Raw genomic sequence first — 17,750 nt, 5'->3', positions numbered from 1 at the left:
AACTATATCAAGGTGATTTAATAAACTACCTGTTACAAAGTTGGCAGGGGAGGTGGGGAGCCTGATTTCTCAGTGGGTCTTAGCATTATGTGGCCACGTGAATTTCTATTTTCCTGATCTAGAGATGTATTAGTACAGAACAACAGATTTGTTTTATTCTGGGGCCTACTTCCAATTTACAGTAACAATAATTCATTTTAAGTAGTTTGGCTAAACATAGGACATTAGGATAATAACACTTGCATTCAAGTGCACTCACCCAGTAGCTCCAAAAATAAGAGGTCGGAATTTTTGAAGACTCGGGAACTTGATACAGGAGAACATTTTCTTACGTTCCTGTTCCTTCTTGCTTTAGCCACCAGTTCCTATTAATATTTTAAAAAAAAACTTGTGTATTTGGAAGCTTTTGGGGGGAACAACTCTCAAAAAATTCCTTCATAGTTTTTACACTGCCCATCCCTATCCTCAGTTTCATGGTGTTATCTTGTCAGGGTGAGGATACAGCAGTGGTTTCCACGTGTTGAAAGATCCTTGCTTTATTATGTCAAGCAGTTTGCGTGTGGAGTCATTACTGAAATTCTAACTTACCATGCATCACAAACCAAGACCCAGATACGAAGAAAATGCTACACCTAAGTGTTAAACAGCCATGCAGTGGAAAAAATACCACATTCCCGCCCCGCCAAGTTATCCTATCTTTTCCAATGACCCGCCAAATCCCATCTGAGTTCAACTGTGCATAATGATTAGAGAAGTAAGCTTGACAAAGTCAAGACTGAACTCAAATGCCCAACGTACTTGTTTCTCTCTGCCCTTCTTCTCGGTGGCATGACGCGTGGCTTCATATTTAGAGTTGGGAAAGGAAGAAACATCTATGAAAAATAATACAGCGACTTGCCATCAAACCAGGTTTTCTGTTGTCCTGGAAAACCAAGTGATGCAAGTGGAAAACAAAAGGAGGATGTTGAGAGGGCTCAGTGGCACACGGAGCTCTCCACACCCGGTCTCATGGCATAAACCACATCAGACTGACCCAGACATGGTGGCCGTAAACCTCTGGGCTCTGGTGAGGCAGACCTAAAGCAATTGTCTGGCTCAGAATCAACTCAAACTTTCAGGAACATTTTCAGGCAGCAGGTCCTTACAAACATGTTCTATAGCATCCAAGCATTCAACCAGGGACAAAACAAGGTTACTTAAGTTTTAGCAGAATATGCAATTAAAAAAAGATGGCTTTTCTACATTTATAGCCTTGCTTTTAATTTTTTTTAGAATTTAAAAAAAATTTTTAGAAGATTTTATCTTAGGAAGAGAGAGCCAGAGAGAGAGAGGGGACGCATGAGTGGGAGGAGCTGAGGGAAAGAGAGAGAGAGAGAGAATCTCAGACTCCATGCTGAGAGCCCGAGGCAGGACTCGATCCCAAGACCCTGAGATCATGACCTGAGGCAAAATCAAGAGTCCGATGCTTAACCAGAGCCACCCAGGCACCCCTATATCCTTGCTTAATAAGCAAACATAAACCAAATACCCAATTTCATTAGCTTCTTAACTAGTTATCACCCTTCAAAATGGAGACTTTAACACACTTAATTTTACTTGCTAAATGTTTTCCCAATCCCAATCTTTAAACAAAAATCTGCTTGCAAAGAAATTCTCCTTCCTATTCTCTGCCTCCTTAGACTCCCACCCTAACTAAAAAAATAAATAAAAGTTGTTTCTTTTTAGGCTCAGGAGCTGATTTAAGGAACTAGTTAGAGTTCTCTTAACAGATCTCTACAGAATTGAGACATTATGAACAGCTTTATGTCTTCCTATAGTTAACTGGACATGACGATGCCTTTTCCTTTCACTTAATTTGTTTCTTTCAACACCAACACTAGAATACAAGCTTTATTTTCCTGCGTTTTTTCCAGTAAGGGTGAAATACATGCTACTAAATTAGAATCTCCCCTCTCTCACTAATAAGAAAACCAGGAAGCTGGATTTAAAGCGTTTGGTTTGTCCTTGTCCTCTTGGAAGAACTCCCGGTCTTTAAATTGACAGTGCAGCTGTTGACTGAAAATTATACAGAAAGATTAATACATTCTCAAACTGATTTTCTGTCAGGAAAGTTGAGTGTTAAGGGTTTACAAAATACTTACGTCTAAATAAAGGCAATGCTCTTTACATCCATAGGAAACAAAAATAATTTCGATGTAGAATATAAAGCTCAATTTTATTAACCCAGCACTAAATGACAAGAGTGTCCTGTGATGACCGAATGCTTGGACAATGTAGGGTGTCCGCCATCACTGAGCCAAAATACGATCACATGCTTCAGAGTCAGAGGCCGGTTCCTCAAAACAAGCCAGCTTTCCTCGGCAGAGACAAGAACAGGATGCCAGTGGCTTCTATCAACACCCAGATGACAAGTACGAAAGAGTGAAATTCATAGCCATAAATCTTTCAGAAGCAAAGTAAATCTCCAACTTATTAGTAATTTAAGAAAAATACAGAAAACAAGGATAAAACAGTATTATGGTGCACAGAAAAAAGCAACTGAGCTAGTAGTCAAGGCTGAATTCTAGTATTAGCTCCTTCTAACAGAACTCAGGCGAGCCCCTCTACCAGTCTGATGAGAGTTGGCCTGATGGAACTTGATGGTCTGCAGCTGTCTTTCAGCTGTGAAGTAAGTATTTTAAATGTAAGGAGGGAGGGGATCTACCTTACTGCAATTATATTTTAATGTCCATCACCTATTCAGTCTTAATAAATGTTTAAATATGGCGATATTGATGCTTAAAAATTCTTAGACTTGGGCTTGGATGAAAATCCTCACACATCTAGCCATAACCAAGATAAAACTGAATTCAGGTCAAGACATGCAACCAGTCCAAGACAGAGAGTGATGTCAATATGACACCTGGAAATTCCAGTTCCATAACATAATTTGATACTGTTAAAATGGAACTTCCTCTTGAATAGAAAATTTAAAGAAAATCCTTACTAAAGTAAGTATAAAAAATGTTCGTGGTTGTTAAAAAATTAAGGGACTTCAAATTTACTAGAAACGCCCCAATACATAAATACCTAACCTAAAAACCACCTATAAGCTTCTTAACTGTTAAATTTTACTCAAAAAAATTGTGTGCTATTCATATATTAATTTGTCAATCTTGATGGTGGTACAGACCAGTTTAGATTTACACTGGACTTGTGTGAAATTAAATACTGCACCAATAGTTAGGATGACCACTGATACAGACTTAAAAAAAAAAAAAGGTATGGCTTATTTATGTAGACATGTTTTGTTATAAAGCCAAAATTTTCAATGGGCTCCCTTCATGCAAAGGAGGATACATGTATCACATGTTGACATAAAGGCAGTCTTAGCATTAACTGCAAAGTATGCTCCCCATCATATTCATAACACCCAATTTATTACACCTTTTTCCAGGGGCTTCACTAAAAAGCAAAGGTTAAAAAAAAAATCCATCAATGAAAGACTAAGAGATTATAAGAGAATACTGTATTTTGGAGATAAAATCTAACAATGTCAATAAAATGTGTGCAAAGTGAAATTTCTCTTTTCCATAAAGAATTTTCTATTGTATATAAATAGACCTTATTTCTATATTTGTCCTTTAAGAACTCCATTTCTAAAAGACAGTAAGTTATTTCAGGAATTTCTCCTTTGATTAGATAAATATAATATGACAAGAGCAATTCTGAGGCATTTGTCTCTCAAAAAAAATTTTTTTTTAAAAGTTTGGTTAATACATTCGTAAGTGTTCACATCTGCACAACAGAAACGAATTTTTAATAGAACATATTATTGAAATGTTTAAATTTGGCTAAAGTTCTTAGAAGGCATTTTGTAGCATCCTACACACTAGATTCCATAACTCAGTTTAATCTTCAGACACCCACTTGTGCCAAAGTCAGCAGCACAGAAAATTCTATTTATCAAAACTGAGGTTCCTGTTTAATGTACCATCTTTGATACCATTGATTAAGAACTATTTAAGTCCCACATGAACTGCTGTATTTGGCTTTTACTGAAATGACCAGTAAACTGCAGTATCATTCTGATTTTAGGGAACTGCAACATTTTCAGTATGCCAAACAGCTCCAGGTTGACCTTGCAATGTGAATGCTCTGTATACCACAGCAGTGGCTTCCAGGGAGCTGAGCAGCTGTCCCATTTCCCAGCAGAACAGGGTGTAACATTCTTTTTGCTCACCGTGTTTATTTAATGGCACACTCCCTCAGGGCATGCAGTCTGCTGAAAACTTCAACCATCATCATTCACTGCTGTGTACCCTTTACTATAATCTACAGTTAAAAAAAAATGTTTTTATCCATTTTAATCTCTTCACAATAAAGAAAAACACAGCATTTTAGCCTATTTGGGTCAAATTAATTTTATTATGCTCCATGATGAATTGCCACCAGTGCAACATCCTATCACTATACATTTCAAAAAAATTCACATACTAAACAAAATTTCAGTTGATAAATGGAAACGAATGATTGAAAAGTCTTTATGAATCTCACGCATACAATATGTGGCTAGCTGAAATTGTCTATCACGTAGCATATAAAAAGCCTCATGCTAAGTTTGTTAAATGCGAAGGCTATCAGACAATCATTTAGCTGCAGAATATATGGGAGGCTTTCAGACAACGCACAGGTACAGTGCTGCCCACAGTGCAAGGTGGTGGAGGACCGAAACATGCAACCTTTACATCTACAGTGGACTTAGTCTTCATGCCTGGACTGAACTCCACAGCTGCTGTGTTTCAACCAACAGTAATTTAGACTTTGTGCAACAACAATAACAGAAAGCCTTTTTTTCCTCAAGAAGAATAAACTCAATTACCTTTGGCAAATTTTATACTCATATTACATGTTTAAAATTGTTTCCAACTCAAAGAATTGATATCCTTTTATTCAGAGCAGCTCCTGATAAATACCATACCGAAGTTAGCTGGAAAACCCTGAATTCCTTGGCCAAAAGTTAAGAGAGATCTTAAACTGGCATTACCTTAAAGACATTTCTAGGATATTTAAAATGTTTTTTATAATGTCAAATGAAAAAAAAAGGAGGATGCTTAATATTACTTAAAATAATTATAATGTTCTATTTACCATTTGCACAAATTCCTAACTCTATTGGTTAGTAGTTGTCCAGCCTCATCCACACCAGACTCAGTGTCACTGAGCTCAAGCCACGATAAAAATGAGAGTAAGCAGAAAAAGGTTTCTAGCAGCAGAGGGCACTGTTTTTGCAAGAAACAAAAAGTCTAGAATCTTTCCCATGTGTTTAAATTACTCTTGCAAGAAAGGTAACATTCTTTGAATAACTTAACTATCTTACCGCACCACTTACTGCTTTCAGCAACAAAACCTTTTAAATTATTTATGATAACTAGATGCATGATCATTAGAGATTATGTGATAACTGGTTAAAATTCAAGCCATATCTTGCAGGTCCAGCCTGTCAAGATCATGCCAAATACTAGATTTTGGTCGGTACAATTCTAGAGAGCTTAATTTTTAGTTGGATATTGTGATTATAGTACTGAAATACATTTGGAACTACATTCTGCATATGACTCAATGTGAGAAAAATACGTGTCTGTATTTAAATCAGATCGTTTTCCTACCTAAAATTTAAAGTAGGTAGGTATGATAATTAGCACTATAAATATGAAAACAACCACCTTTAGGCAGATTAGTGTATTGCAGAGAGGCAAGGAAACCCTAATTTTAACACATCATTTAGTATACATAACAAATGTGCAGGTTGTAAAGTTTTATTTAAAAAAAAGAATCTATCATTCAGTCATGTGTTTCAAGAAATACGACACTGGGACCACCAATCTTTTAAGAAAAATGTAACCCTTCACCTGACATTTGACAAAAACCTTGAGAAATTATAAAAAAAAAATTTAAATAGCGTAATAGGTTCAGCATTACAGCGTTTACCTTTGCCAGCTAGATTCGATTTGTATGGCTGGTATTTCTGAATACCTCAATCCATACAGACTACACAATAAAAATAATTCCACATCATTTTTATAATGTTCTGATTTTTATAGTGTATTTAACTAGATACTGAAGTAACCATAATGTATAGCCTCCTTCAGTTCATGTAGAATATTAGCCCTAGAATCCCCCAAACTGCAAAAACTTAAACTACTGTTTAAGAGTAATACCAAAAATATTTTTAAATTTTTGCTAAAAAGAGCCTGACACATTTGCTATAGCATAAAAATAATCTCAGTCAAGTACAGGTATGCAAGGTCTCCTTATGATTCCAGCCTCCAAATACCACTTCTGTACAAGAACAGGCAATACTGTTACAAGAGGTGTGTTACTGATTTTCCCAACTAGCGTCTCTGTAGTGACATTATGCAGAGCATACTGCTACAACTTGAGAAACCGCATCAGTGTAGTGATGTCTAGAGAACTGTGCAATGTGTCAGCTTCAACATTCATGTAGCATGGTGTTCAAAATGAAGGGGCTAAATAAACTAAGGTCTGTATCACTTAAAAAAGAATGTAGTGCTATACTAGATTTTAATAAGAAAATTTAGGTACAGAAAAAGTAGGGTATGAAAATAGTGTTTTTCCTTCTGGCATTATAACTAAATTACATTAAGGTTTTTGTCAGTCTCACATATAATATTTAAACTCCCTTGTTGATGGAATGAAAAATATTCACAAATTAAGTGAGCATCCTGGTGTAAACTTGCACACAATAACAGGGAGTAGCTTTGTAGAGGATTTTGACAAACCTTTACAGATTAAATGAGGTATTGCACAGATTAATTAAAAAAAAGCAAAAAAGGCAACAAAAATATACAGCAAATTGGTAGAACATTTACATGATAATTTTACAGAATCCATAGACAGAAAGTAGTGTTTAGTATTTCACCTTAAAAATATATATATATAATATATAGATCAGTCTTCCCATTCATCATCATCCTCAAAATCTTCTTCGTCATCTTCATCCTCATCTTCATCTGGAAAAAAATCACCAAGGCAAACAATCAAAACATACGTATAAATAAAATAACATTACATGATTCTTGGATGATTCCTCCAATTATTTAACTTCTGAAACAAAACCATTCGATTCTGGAGGAATCTGGTTACTAGGACAATTTAAAATGAATCAAATAAAATACATCTAAAGAGTAGGATGGTCAGTTGAAGATTAGAACAGGAGTCAGAAGACTTGGGTTCTCGTTCCGTAGTATCTATGTAGTGAATTTCAACCAGTGTTTCTTTATATGAAAACCCACATTTGCGTTGGCCTCTCTGAATTTTCACACATCTCAAATCCAAAAGTGGCCCCTTTAATGACTATTTTTAAAGAAAAGTTGTAAAAAATACACCTGACAGATTGTTCAGCTACCAATTCCAGTTATAATTCCAGTGATAGGCAGGAAACTCATTGATACTGAGGACACTGAGCCACTAAGGAACAGAGCAGGCAGTCCAAATACCCAGCCTCCCCTTCCTACCCTCCTATTCTCTCCTGAACCCAATGACATTGCTCTTTCCAGGTCCCCAATAACCTACTGTTGCTAAAGCTAAAGCTCAATTTCCTGTTCTCGCTTTCTTGTCTGACCACATACATTTGACCCAGATCGTCACTCCATCCTCCTTCAAACACTTCATGTGGCTTCTAAGACACTCACTCTCCAGCCTTCAGACCTTATTACACCTTCTCTTCTCTATTCACATCCACTTCTTTAATGATCCCATCCCATTCTGTAACTTTAAATACCACGCCTATTTTAATGACATGCAAATTTATTTTAACAGTCCAGACCTCGCCCCTCAACTCCAGGCTCATAACCAAATGCCTGCATAACATCTACGTTTGAATTTTTAGTAAGTATCTCAAATTTAATATTTACAAAAACCAATCTCCTGATCTTTCCTCTCAAACCTGCTCCTCCTTAAATCTTACCCCACTCTGTTAATGAAAATTTCACCCCTTTCATGCTCAAGTCAAAAATCTTGGGAGTCATCCTTCACTCCTTTCTTTTTTACAAACCTCACTTCCAACCCATCAGCAAACTCAAGGATCTCCACAGTCAAAATATACCGAGTATCCAACCCCAGCTCACTGGTGCTACCAATCTGATTCAAACTTTTGCTATCTCTTGCTTGGATCATTGCCATTCCTCAGCTAAGGACCTTCCAGTGGCTTCCCATCACATTCATGGCCTCCAAAGCCTTACTACTGGCCTCCTACCATCTCTCTTACTTCATTACCTTCCTATTCTTTCCTCAGCCACACCGGCCTCATTGATGTTCCTCAACCTCAGGGACTTTGCATTTGCTGTTCTTTCCATCTGAATGAACACATTTTCCCCAGTTTTCTGTATGGCTTACTCCCTAAACTCCTGGTCTTTTTTCAAATGTCACCTCAGTTAGGCCTCATCCTATTTCAAAATGAACTTCCCTCCCACATCCTTTAAGTCCTTATATCTCCCTTTCTCCTTAATTTTTGTCCTTAGTACATATGACCATTTAACATATATTTTCCTAACTTTGTTTACTGTTTGTCTCTCACTGGAATGCATCCATTCATGCTCCATGAAGGCAGGGATTTTTTTTTTTTTATTATTATTATTCCATGATAAGTATTTGCAGAATGAAATAGCCTATTCTCTCTTTATCACACAGTACGAGAATAAATATGTCTATTTAAGGAAAACAAATATTGGTAATAGATCCTAGATATCCACATTCTTACAGAGAAACAAAGAGAAGAAAAATGACATTTATTGAGCACTTACTATGTGCTAAGTAATCTGCTGGTTAGTTACGTATTATTTTATTTATTCTTCATATCAATCATGATTCATGAATTCTCTCCACATAACAAGTAAGAAAATTGAGCTCGATAGAGAGTAAATAATAGATTTAATAAGAACAGAGAACTGATTCTGGTACATCATGCTGGGGAAGCTCTTTAGTAAACCTCAAGCGTTATATCAAGACCCATTGCTTTCTCTTTTGAAAGTAATATCCACTTATATGGTGGTGTACATACGCTTAATAATGGCCTCAGAATAGGGACAAGTTTATTCAAATAAACCTTTTAGGAAATCACAAGAGGACACAAAAAACTTCAAAATTCTTTAGCAAATCCCAGAAAACCCAATTTCTCAGCCCTGATTCTCACAAATCAGGGAAATCTGAATTTCTCATGTCACAAGAATGTCACAGGAATGAGATCCAGAATCTCAAGCCTAATTTAGAGAGTTGCCAGGCATTCTATTAGTATTTCCAGTATAGGAAATGAAATTGCTATTTTTCTGAAGTCGTTCTTCCAGTTTATGGTTATGGCTATGGTGTCCTGGAATCCATTAAGCTTCAGACAGACTAGTCACAGTGGCAGTAACTTTTAAAAATTTGTCCTAAAATCCACATCAGTGTTACTCAACAGCAGGGGAAAAGCTAGCAAAGACTATCATAAAATCAAAAGAAAATAGAACTTCAAATATTAAAATTAAATACACATATGTACATGTAAATATACCTGAAGAATGAATGGCTTTGCTCCTTTTCTGCATCACTTCCATTAATGCACCCACAATTCCTGAAGTGGGTGCAGGTGTTGGTGGTGTAGACTCTTGGCCATCAGATACCTTGGAAAAGAAAGTTAGCAGAATTTAGAAATAAATTCTTAGCAAAAAATTTTTGTCTCCAGAAAGTCTTACGTTTTTAGAATCACTTCCTATTTAAAAAAAGGAAAGGGATAAAAAAGAGCACACAAACCCAGGACAGGATTAACCAAGTTAGGAAGAAATAAACTGCTGCCTTAAAATAATTATTCATATACTCCTTAATGTATAAAGCCAACAACACATTTGTTATTAGAATAACAAACCCTTCCCTAAATAATACTTGTCCTTGCAGATGGATTACTTCTGTTCATTTTCATTCTAGAACACAAAGCCTTAGCTGATGAAACTTTAAAACTATTATCAAGGAACATCATTTTAACAAAACTAAGGTAATGTCCAGATCCCTGGAGTTGTTAGGTGAGGACACTTAAGATATCTAAGAGCAAATGAAGAGACTTCTGCTCTCCTAGAAAAACTCAGCTTTACTAACAAGCTTATCACCTTATATACTATATTTATACCTATATGTAATTTTAACTCAAAATGAATTTTCTTTCTCATAGCATTATGAGGAGTTAATCTCTTTAAGGAGATCAGTTAGGTAGCTTTCAAAATATACCTACCTCACAAGGCAACCAACTATCCCTAACTAAAGTACTTCTATCTAGTATAAACTACATTCAAGGGGGGGGAAAAAAAAATCAACCTCAAGGGGTCTCATTAAAATCTAATTTCTATACAAAATACTCCCTGATTCCAACTCTCATTAAAAAAGAGAGAATACAGGAAATCTGTTGAGATTCAGGGAAAAAAAATTTAGAAAGTACTCCTCTAAGTGTACTTTGACTAAAATGAACAGTCATTTATACAAAATATTCATTTTGTTAATTTCGTCTCTGGAATTATATTACCTTTGTAAAGGTAGAATACTGGTATAATTAAAAATGAAATCACACAGCTGTTTCATTTCAATTCTAAGTCATTCTCCACCCCTACCACCACCACCCCCCGCCCCCGCCAAATTACTTTGTTATGGCAAACTTCTTATTTTGGTCTTCACAACTCTTCTCCTAATACTACTTGTCTTTCTGGATTTACAGATCTTTTTCTTTTAAAAACAGTCAAAGTAATTCCCCATAAAATACTGACTCATTCATTAGGATTTAGGTTTTTAGAGACCAGATGTTAACTATTACTGGTATAGAAATGCCACAAATGAAAGAGACAACAGAAATAGTTTCAGAGCTCTGAATGTCAGCATGAGGCTCTCAAAGAAGTATAGCAGCAATAAGGAGAAACAGACTCCCCTTAAGCAAGCTGGTAATACGAGGCAGGGAGCACTGCAGGAGCACGACACTGCCATAAACATGTTTTCTAAAGCACTGACTTAGACATGGTGCTGTCCGAGGTACTATGAACACAGAATTCAAAATATATGTAAGTGAATACTTACACCTTTCCTGCCAGCTCTTTATAGTAAATCTGTGATCTTATGTTAGTAATTTTCATCACTGAACAAATGATTTATATAGACTGTTAAAGAAACAGAGAAATTTCAACCACAGAATGGTTTCTTAAAAAGGAAATAAAATTATGGACTCAGATCACATATATAGCATGCTAATAATTCACTGATTCATGCCCTCTAGGATATTACTTTGCAGTTAATTAAAAAAAAAGGTGATTATTTAGGGTAAGGATGGCTTACATTTAGAATGGAACACACATTTCTTTTTCTAAAAGAAATGCAGAGATCAATTTACAGGGTTTTTTGGACAGGGAGAGAGTTGGGATGGGAAGAAATGATGATGGGGAAAATAAAGACGGAATTTAATTCAGCAACTTTTTAAATTAAAAAAAGAGGACACAACTTAATTCATTAAATATAACACCTTATTAGTATCAGCAAATGAGAGAAAAAAACAAAGTTGACTGTGGAAGAGAGAGGAAAGAGAAACAAAAGGTAAGTTAAGAGTGGCAGATGTGGGGATGAGTGACACATTAAGTGGCACAGATTCTAAGCTGCAAGCTTGAAAATGACTCCATTAAAACCTGTTATTCACCGTGGCTGTGGTCATTTTGACACTAATTCTTCCCACTAACAACTGTTCAAAACTCTTCAACTGTTCCTGAGAAACCTTTAGTCTAAACTAAAGGGGGAGAGGGAGCAGAGCCAACTGCTCACAGCTTAATCATATGGTAAGAAAAAGCTCTAGATACATTTTAAAGATCAGAGTTTTTTAAATCTGTGCTATGCCAATGTTTAAATGTTTTCATTCAATCAGCTGTGTTCCCTATCCACCATTCTCTTCCTAGCTAAAGTTTTGGTGATTGAGAAAGTTACCATAATTCCCTAGGTCACAAAATAATTTTCAATCAAAATCCCCTTCTTTCATCTTTATTTACTGCAAAGAAAAATCTACCGTCCGTTACCTGTCTGAAGCCCCGCAGAGCAAATGTTCCTGTTGGAACTGACAGACTACATGTACTCTCAGAAGGAAGTATGTCAACGCTGAGAGTTTAGGTTCTAGAAAAGCGGCCAGCAAACTATTGCTCATGGGCTAAATCTAGTGTGTCCTATTTTTGTAGAACTTTTTAAAGTGAAAAATGAGTTTTACTTTTAAATGGCTGGAAGAAAATCAAAAGAATAATATTTGTGACACGTGAGAATTATATGAAATTCAAATTTCAGTGTCCCTAAATAAAGCTTTATAGAACACAACCATGCCCATCCAATCACGCATCGCCAATGCTGCTGCTTTTGTGGTACAACACCAGAACTGAGTGGTTGTGACAGAGACCACATAGCCTGCAAGCCTAAGATATTTACTATGTGGTCCTTTAAAAAAAACCAGTTTGCCCACTTCTGCCTCATCCAGTACAGAGATTTCTTTCCTTTTTCTGCAGAGTCGGGTTTTCTACTAATCTAACTTTCAGAACACAGGAACTTTAGAATACAGTTTAGTTTTCATAAAGGTAATGGTCTGAACTTACCAAGGTGATTACAATTGGTCTATAAGTAGAGTTTACTTCTCTATAGTTTGAAGATTTTTCTTTAAATTTAAAGCAAATTTTATTCAGAAGTGAAGTCTAGAACAACAGCAAACATGTTGGAATATTCCACTTACCTGAGGTTCTAGAACAGGCAAAACTATCTACGGAGACAGAAATCAGACTGGTGATCTTTTTGAAAGGGGGACTAACTGGAAAGAGGCATGAGGGAACTTTCTGGGGTGATATTTCGATTACAGAAGTATGGGTTACACTGGTAATAGGTATAAATGTGTGTGTTTTACCATATGTAAAAATATCAGAAATTCAAAGGGTTAAAAATATGAATACCAAGAGAAAGAGCAAAAAGTGAAATAAAGACTTTCCAAGTTGTCTTATAAATTACTTTAAAAATTCCATTAGGACAGATAGTCTAAACTGAAAAGAACAGATTACTTACAGATTTCAGCTGAATACCCTGTCGTATCTGGTCTAAAAGTGCATCCCTTCCAGAACAGGATACCGGTCGACTGTTTTGTTCCACTTTTTTTAGCTGAGCACCCTCTCTAATTTGATCTAAAAGAGCTGCTTTGTTTCCTGCAGGAGTTGGAACTTGATGGTCACCATCAGAAGGGAGGCCAGGGGGAGGTGGCGGCCCCGGTGGGGGGGGTGGGGGTGGGGGCGGGGGCGGTGCTGCTGACCCCGCCAACGACAGAGGCGGAGGTGGTGGCGGAGGCCCTGCTGGTGCTGAGGAGGGCAGGGCTGGAGGTGGAGGAGGGTACATCCTATTTGGCGGCGGTGGAGGGACTCCTACACCTGGCCTGGACGGAGGCGGTGGTGGAGGTGCAGCTGTGGGAGCTCTAGACGGTGGTGGAGGAGGAGCGCCTCTCCCCCGGGCAGGAGGTGGGGGAGGGCCTGAGCTGTGCGGAGGGGGCGGAGGGGGAGGCGGCCCTCCCCTAGATGGTGGTGGAGGAGGTGGTGCTGAAATAAAAACAGAAAAAAAGAAAGCATACTTTTTCCCCCCACAAACATCATACTGGAAAAAAAAACTTACTTCAACATATATAAAAAAAACTATACGAGGAAAAACAAAGGCCTCATCTTTGTATCTTATTTTACAAAGATATGTGAGCACAGAAGATATCATTCTATTTGGGAATACTCAACTGAAGATCACCTTCTTGTCGTTTCTTGAAAAATATTAGCTAAAACTGTAGAATTTAGTTTTTAGGAATCAGCATCACTTCTGAAGGTAAGGGAATAAGCACTTTCTTAAATAATAACAAAAATATCACAACAAAACTAAACACTGGTCAATTAGCATTATTTAACATTTTCATAAAAATTAATGGATACCTTCCCTCTTTAAAGAACTGAGTTTTAGTTACTTTATAAAATTAACTTACATTCAGAATTAAATAGCTGATGTAGCATAACCTACCAGAGTTTATTCAAGTTAATCTGAGCTAAACCCAAATTGAATACTTTTTCTTTTAAAATTTAAACCTTTGCCACCTTATGTTTATATTTTATGTCTTCTATTTTCTATACAAGATGGTCAGTAATTCTAGTGATGGCAGTTAGGGAGGCTTACTCAGGTGAAATATTCAACTACTTATTCAGAAGACACAACTAGCTATTAATAAATTAACTGAGAATTTCTACACACTGAAAAACCAAACTAAAGTTATTAATAAAATATTAAGACTATTCTGGTATTAATGATATTCACATTCTTTTTCTACTTAAGTAAAAATGTAAGATATAACAAGGAAAAAATTCAAGGTACACATTTATTATATTTCTGGAGGCATGATTTTACCAACAGTATACACAAATTTACATAATAATGAACTTCATTACTTCTCCATTCATTTAAAGACTGGAGAGAAAAATTAACTACTTTTAGGAGTAGAGAAATCCTAGAATTCATAAAAACCATTTGTATTTACTGATATAAACTATATTATTGATGGATAGTTCTACAGTCTTACAAAATACAAATGCCAACCCTAACTACAAATAACAAGTACCTTTAGATGTTCAATAACACAATGATACCAGAGAGGGGGAAAAAGCCCTCATTTCAAAGGAAATAGAAGGTATCTTCTAATTTAACTTGGGGCAATCATGGGAAATATGCTACCAAATATAAACATTAGATAAAATATGCAGAAAGACCAATACTCACAGGGTATTATCTCCTTGCATACAAACTTTTAAAAGTAGAAATAATATATATCTGCAAACAGGAGAGTTACCCCACTTAGATGTCAGCCATCACAGAGGAAAGTTCCTATGATTTACATTCAAGGCACACTGGAGGTCTGAGTGTTGCAGCTAAGGTCCACCCAATTCTCTCACTGGATCCAAAGTGAGGAGACTTATTAAACTTGCTAAAAGCAAAGTCCTTTTCTAGCATATTTTGTAATAAAAGAGCAAAACCAGGAGGATATGACATAAATGTATTACATATACTCTGAATAGGGACAGTACATCAAATCCTTCCAGCAATGTTTTTTTTTAAAGATTTTTATTGGGGCTCCTGGGCAGCTCAGTCGTTAAGCGTCTGCCTTTGGCTCAGGTCATGATCCCGGGGTCCTGGGATGGAGCCCCGCATCGGGCTCCCTGCTCGGCGGGAAGCCTTCTTCTCCCTCTCCCACTCCCCCTACCTGTGTTCCTGCTCTTGCTGCCTCTCTGTCAAATAAATAAATTTAAAAATCTTAAAAAAGAAAAAGATTTTTATTTATTTGACAGAGAGAGACACAGTGAGAGAGGGAACACAAGCAGGGGGAGTGGCAGAGGGAGAAGCAGGCTTCCCGCCGAGCAGGGAGCCCAATGTGAGGTTCGATCCCAGAACCCCGGGATCATGACCTGAGCCGAAGGCAGACGCTTAACGACTGAGCCACCCAGGCGCCCCTCCTTCCAGCAATTTTAATCAGTCTAAGGTTTATATTTCAAATAGTTATGATTTACTCGTTTTTTAATTAAAAGGAAAATAACCACCGTATCCTACTATAAAAAGTATTAGTAAATCATTTCTCATGGTCTCATTGAGGACTCTGAATCCACAATCTTTTATACTAAAATGATCTATTTCTTCAGTAGAGAGAATAAAAGTTCTTTCGAACTTGTAGTAAGTACTTTATTGGAATAACTTGCACTCTAGCTATTATTCATTGGAATGGACATTAAATCACTGCCTAGGGGAAAGGAAGCCTTAACTGACTGTGTGTAAATTATTAACTGCATCCAGTTTGGGTACAGCACAAGTTCAGCATTTCTATGACCTTGAAAAGTGACTGGAAACATCTCTATATTTTTATGATGAAAATCTATTACCAACTTTCTCTTTTTTTATAGTCCGTATTATTTCTACATAAAAATAAGTATGCAAAAAACATGCCTTATCCCAACGTAAAAATGTGAAAGAATTAAAAAAGGAGAGGAAAGGGCACAATGGGAGTTAGATGTTTCCATGCACAAATATGCCTGCTAAGCAGATACCACACAGACCAAGAGAAAATCTGATGGCCTAGAGACTTGCAAAACTCTATGAGTCACCATAAACACCAGAATCACAATGACAATACTTCTTAGATTTCTAAAAAAGAAATAAAGTGAAAAATATGAAACAAATTACAACCAATAAAACTTCTTACTATCAAAATTTAGTTAAAAAGGAAGAAAGACTGGCATCTATGGAAAAAAACCTTGTCTTGAGGTTATACTACAAAAAAGCTCATATACTTAAAAATTATTATTATTGCAGATCAACATTAAGAGTAATAGGTAACTCTCTAGATATTTGACATTTACAGGTATTATACACAGAAATTATAAAGCAATATAAATATAACTAATATTTAAAAGAAATATAGTATTATAGAATTCAGGAAACATTAAAGAACTGCTCTCATGTACTCTCATCAAAGTAAAGCAAACAGAAAAATGCTACTCAACACAAATTTAAATTTATGGGATTACTGACAACTCCCTGAGTAGAACTAACTGTATGTATTTATATTAAGTACCCCCTCCCTGGCCCAAATTAATGTAAAAATCTAAGTATATCTTATACAGGTTACTGAAATAACGCCAAATGTGAAAAGCAATCACTAGGAATAAGTATAATAAGCAACAATAACAACAATGGTGCTGTGGGTAAGAGGTGTTTTTAAAATATCCACATAATTTCATTATAATTATCTAAAGTCAGATGAAATATGAGCTCAGACTCATACAGAAATAAATTAGTTTGAGTAGAGGACAAATAATCTCACTGGATGCTTGGAAGCAGGATAAATGAACTCTAGCTTCTTTGAAAGTAAACGTATCAAAGCATACATAATTTAGAGCACTGGGTCAAATAACATCCCACATACATACCACTCCACTGTGGTGGACCTACACAGATTATTCAGTTAATGGCCTTCATTTTTTTTTTTTTTTAAGATTTTATTTATTTATTTTGGCGAGAGAGAGGGAGGGGGGAAGAGAGAGAGAGAGAGAGCGAGAGAATGGGCACGAGCAGGGGGTGGGCAGACTCTCCACTGAGCAGGGGGAGCCCTATGTAGGACTCAATCCCAGGACCCTGGGATCATGACCTGAGCCGAAGGCAGACGCTTAACCACTGAGCCACCCAGGCACCCGAGTTAATGGCCTTCAAACAACTGCACAGACACACAAAAAATATGTTGGAAATCACAAGTCTACTACTTTTAAAAACCTGATTACATAATTTTACAAAACAAGTTTCAAGAGATTTGATCAGCAGATTTTACTATATATATTTTTTTTTTCACAAAATATATTTTTAAGGCAACTTCATAAACTTCTCTAATTTTTTTTATACTTTTGAACACATATGTTCTGCCTGGAAAACATTTCCTTAATAAATCATTAGTCTTTTTACTCTTCCATTGAAAAAATTTACCTTCTATAAAGTAATTCTTTGGTGTCTAAAAGATTCCACATTGGGAGTTAGGTTCTTGAGTATGACAAGAATTTAACTTTGTTCCCAAAGCATGTTTTTTTAATGCCTGTATATTTTTTTTTTTAGGTAATTCAACTGAGGACTTTGCCTAATTTGATGCTTTAAAAGCAGCTAAAATAAAAAGC

The 17,750-nt window shown here is 36.2% G+C and overlaps 1 protein-coding gene across 2 annotated transcripts in view; it reads right to left on the bottom strand.

The window, feature by feature from the left end:
- Window positions 1-259: 259 nt before the first annotated feature.
- WASL (WASP like actin nucleation promoting factor) overlaps window positions 260-17,750 on the bottom strand; it is a 72,308-nt gene continuing 54,817 nt past the window's right edge. The window contains exons 9-12 of one of the 2 annotated variants that reach the window (XR_010406403.1): window positions 13,090-13,610; window positions 9,551-9,659; window positions 799-7,013; window positions 260-365 (exon numbers count right to left, since the gene is read on the bottom strand). Coding sequence is in view for 1 of the 2 variants with exons in the window: in XM_045864324.3 (XP_045720280.1) it covers window positions 6,952-7,013; window positions 9,551-9,659; window positions 13,090-13,610 (692 nt within the window). In the remaining variant the exon portion in view is untranslated. Of the gene's footprint in view, window positions 7,014-9,550; window positions 9,660-13,089; window positions 13,611-17,750 lie in introns of both variants that reach the window. The other variant, XM_045864324.3, reaches the window with a different exon arrangement.

Source organism: Mirounga angustirostris, unplaced genomic scaffold (genome assembly GCF_029215605.1).
Source record: "Mirounga angustirostris isolate CCGP_5_RB_7025 unplaced genomic scaffold, mMirAng1.0.hap1 SCAF_12, whole genome shotgun sequence".
Lineage (NCBI taxonomy): Eukaryota > Metazoa > Chordata > Mammalia > Carnivora > Phocidae > Mirounga > Mirounga angustirostris.
The sequence above is the reverse complement of the archived record's forward strand: the minus strand, read 5'-3'. Positions and strand labels throughout refer to the sequence as shown.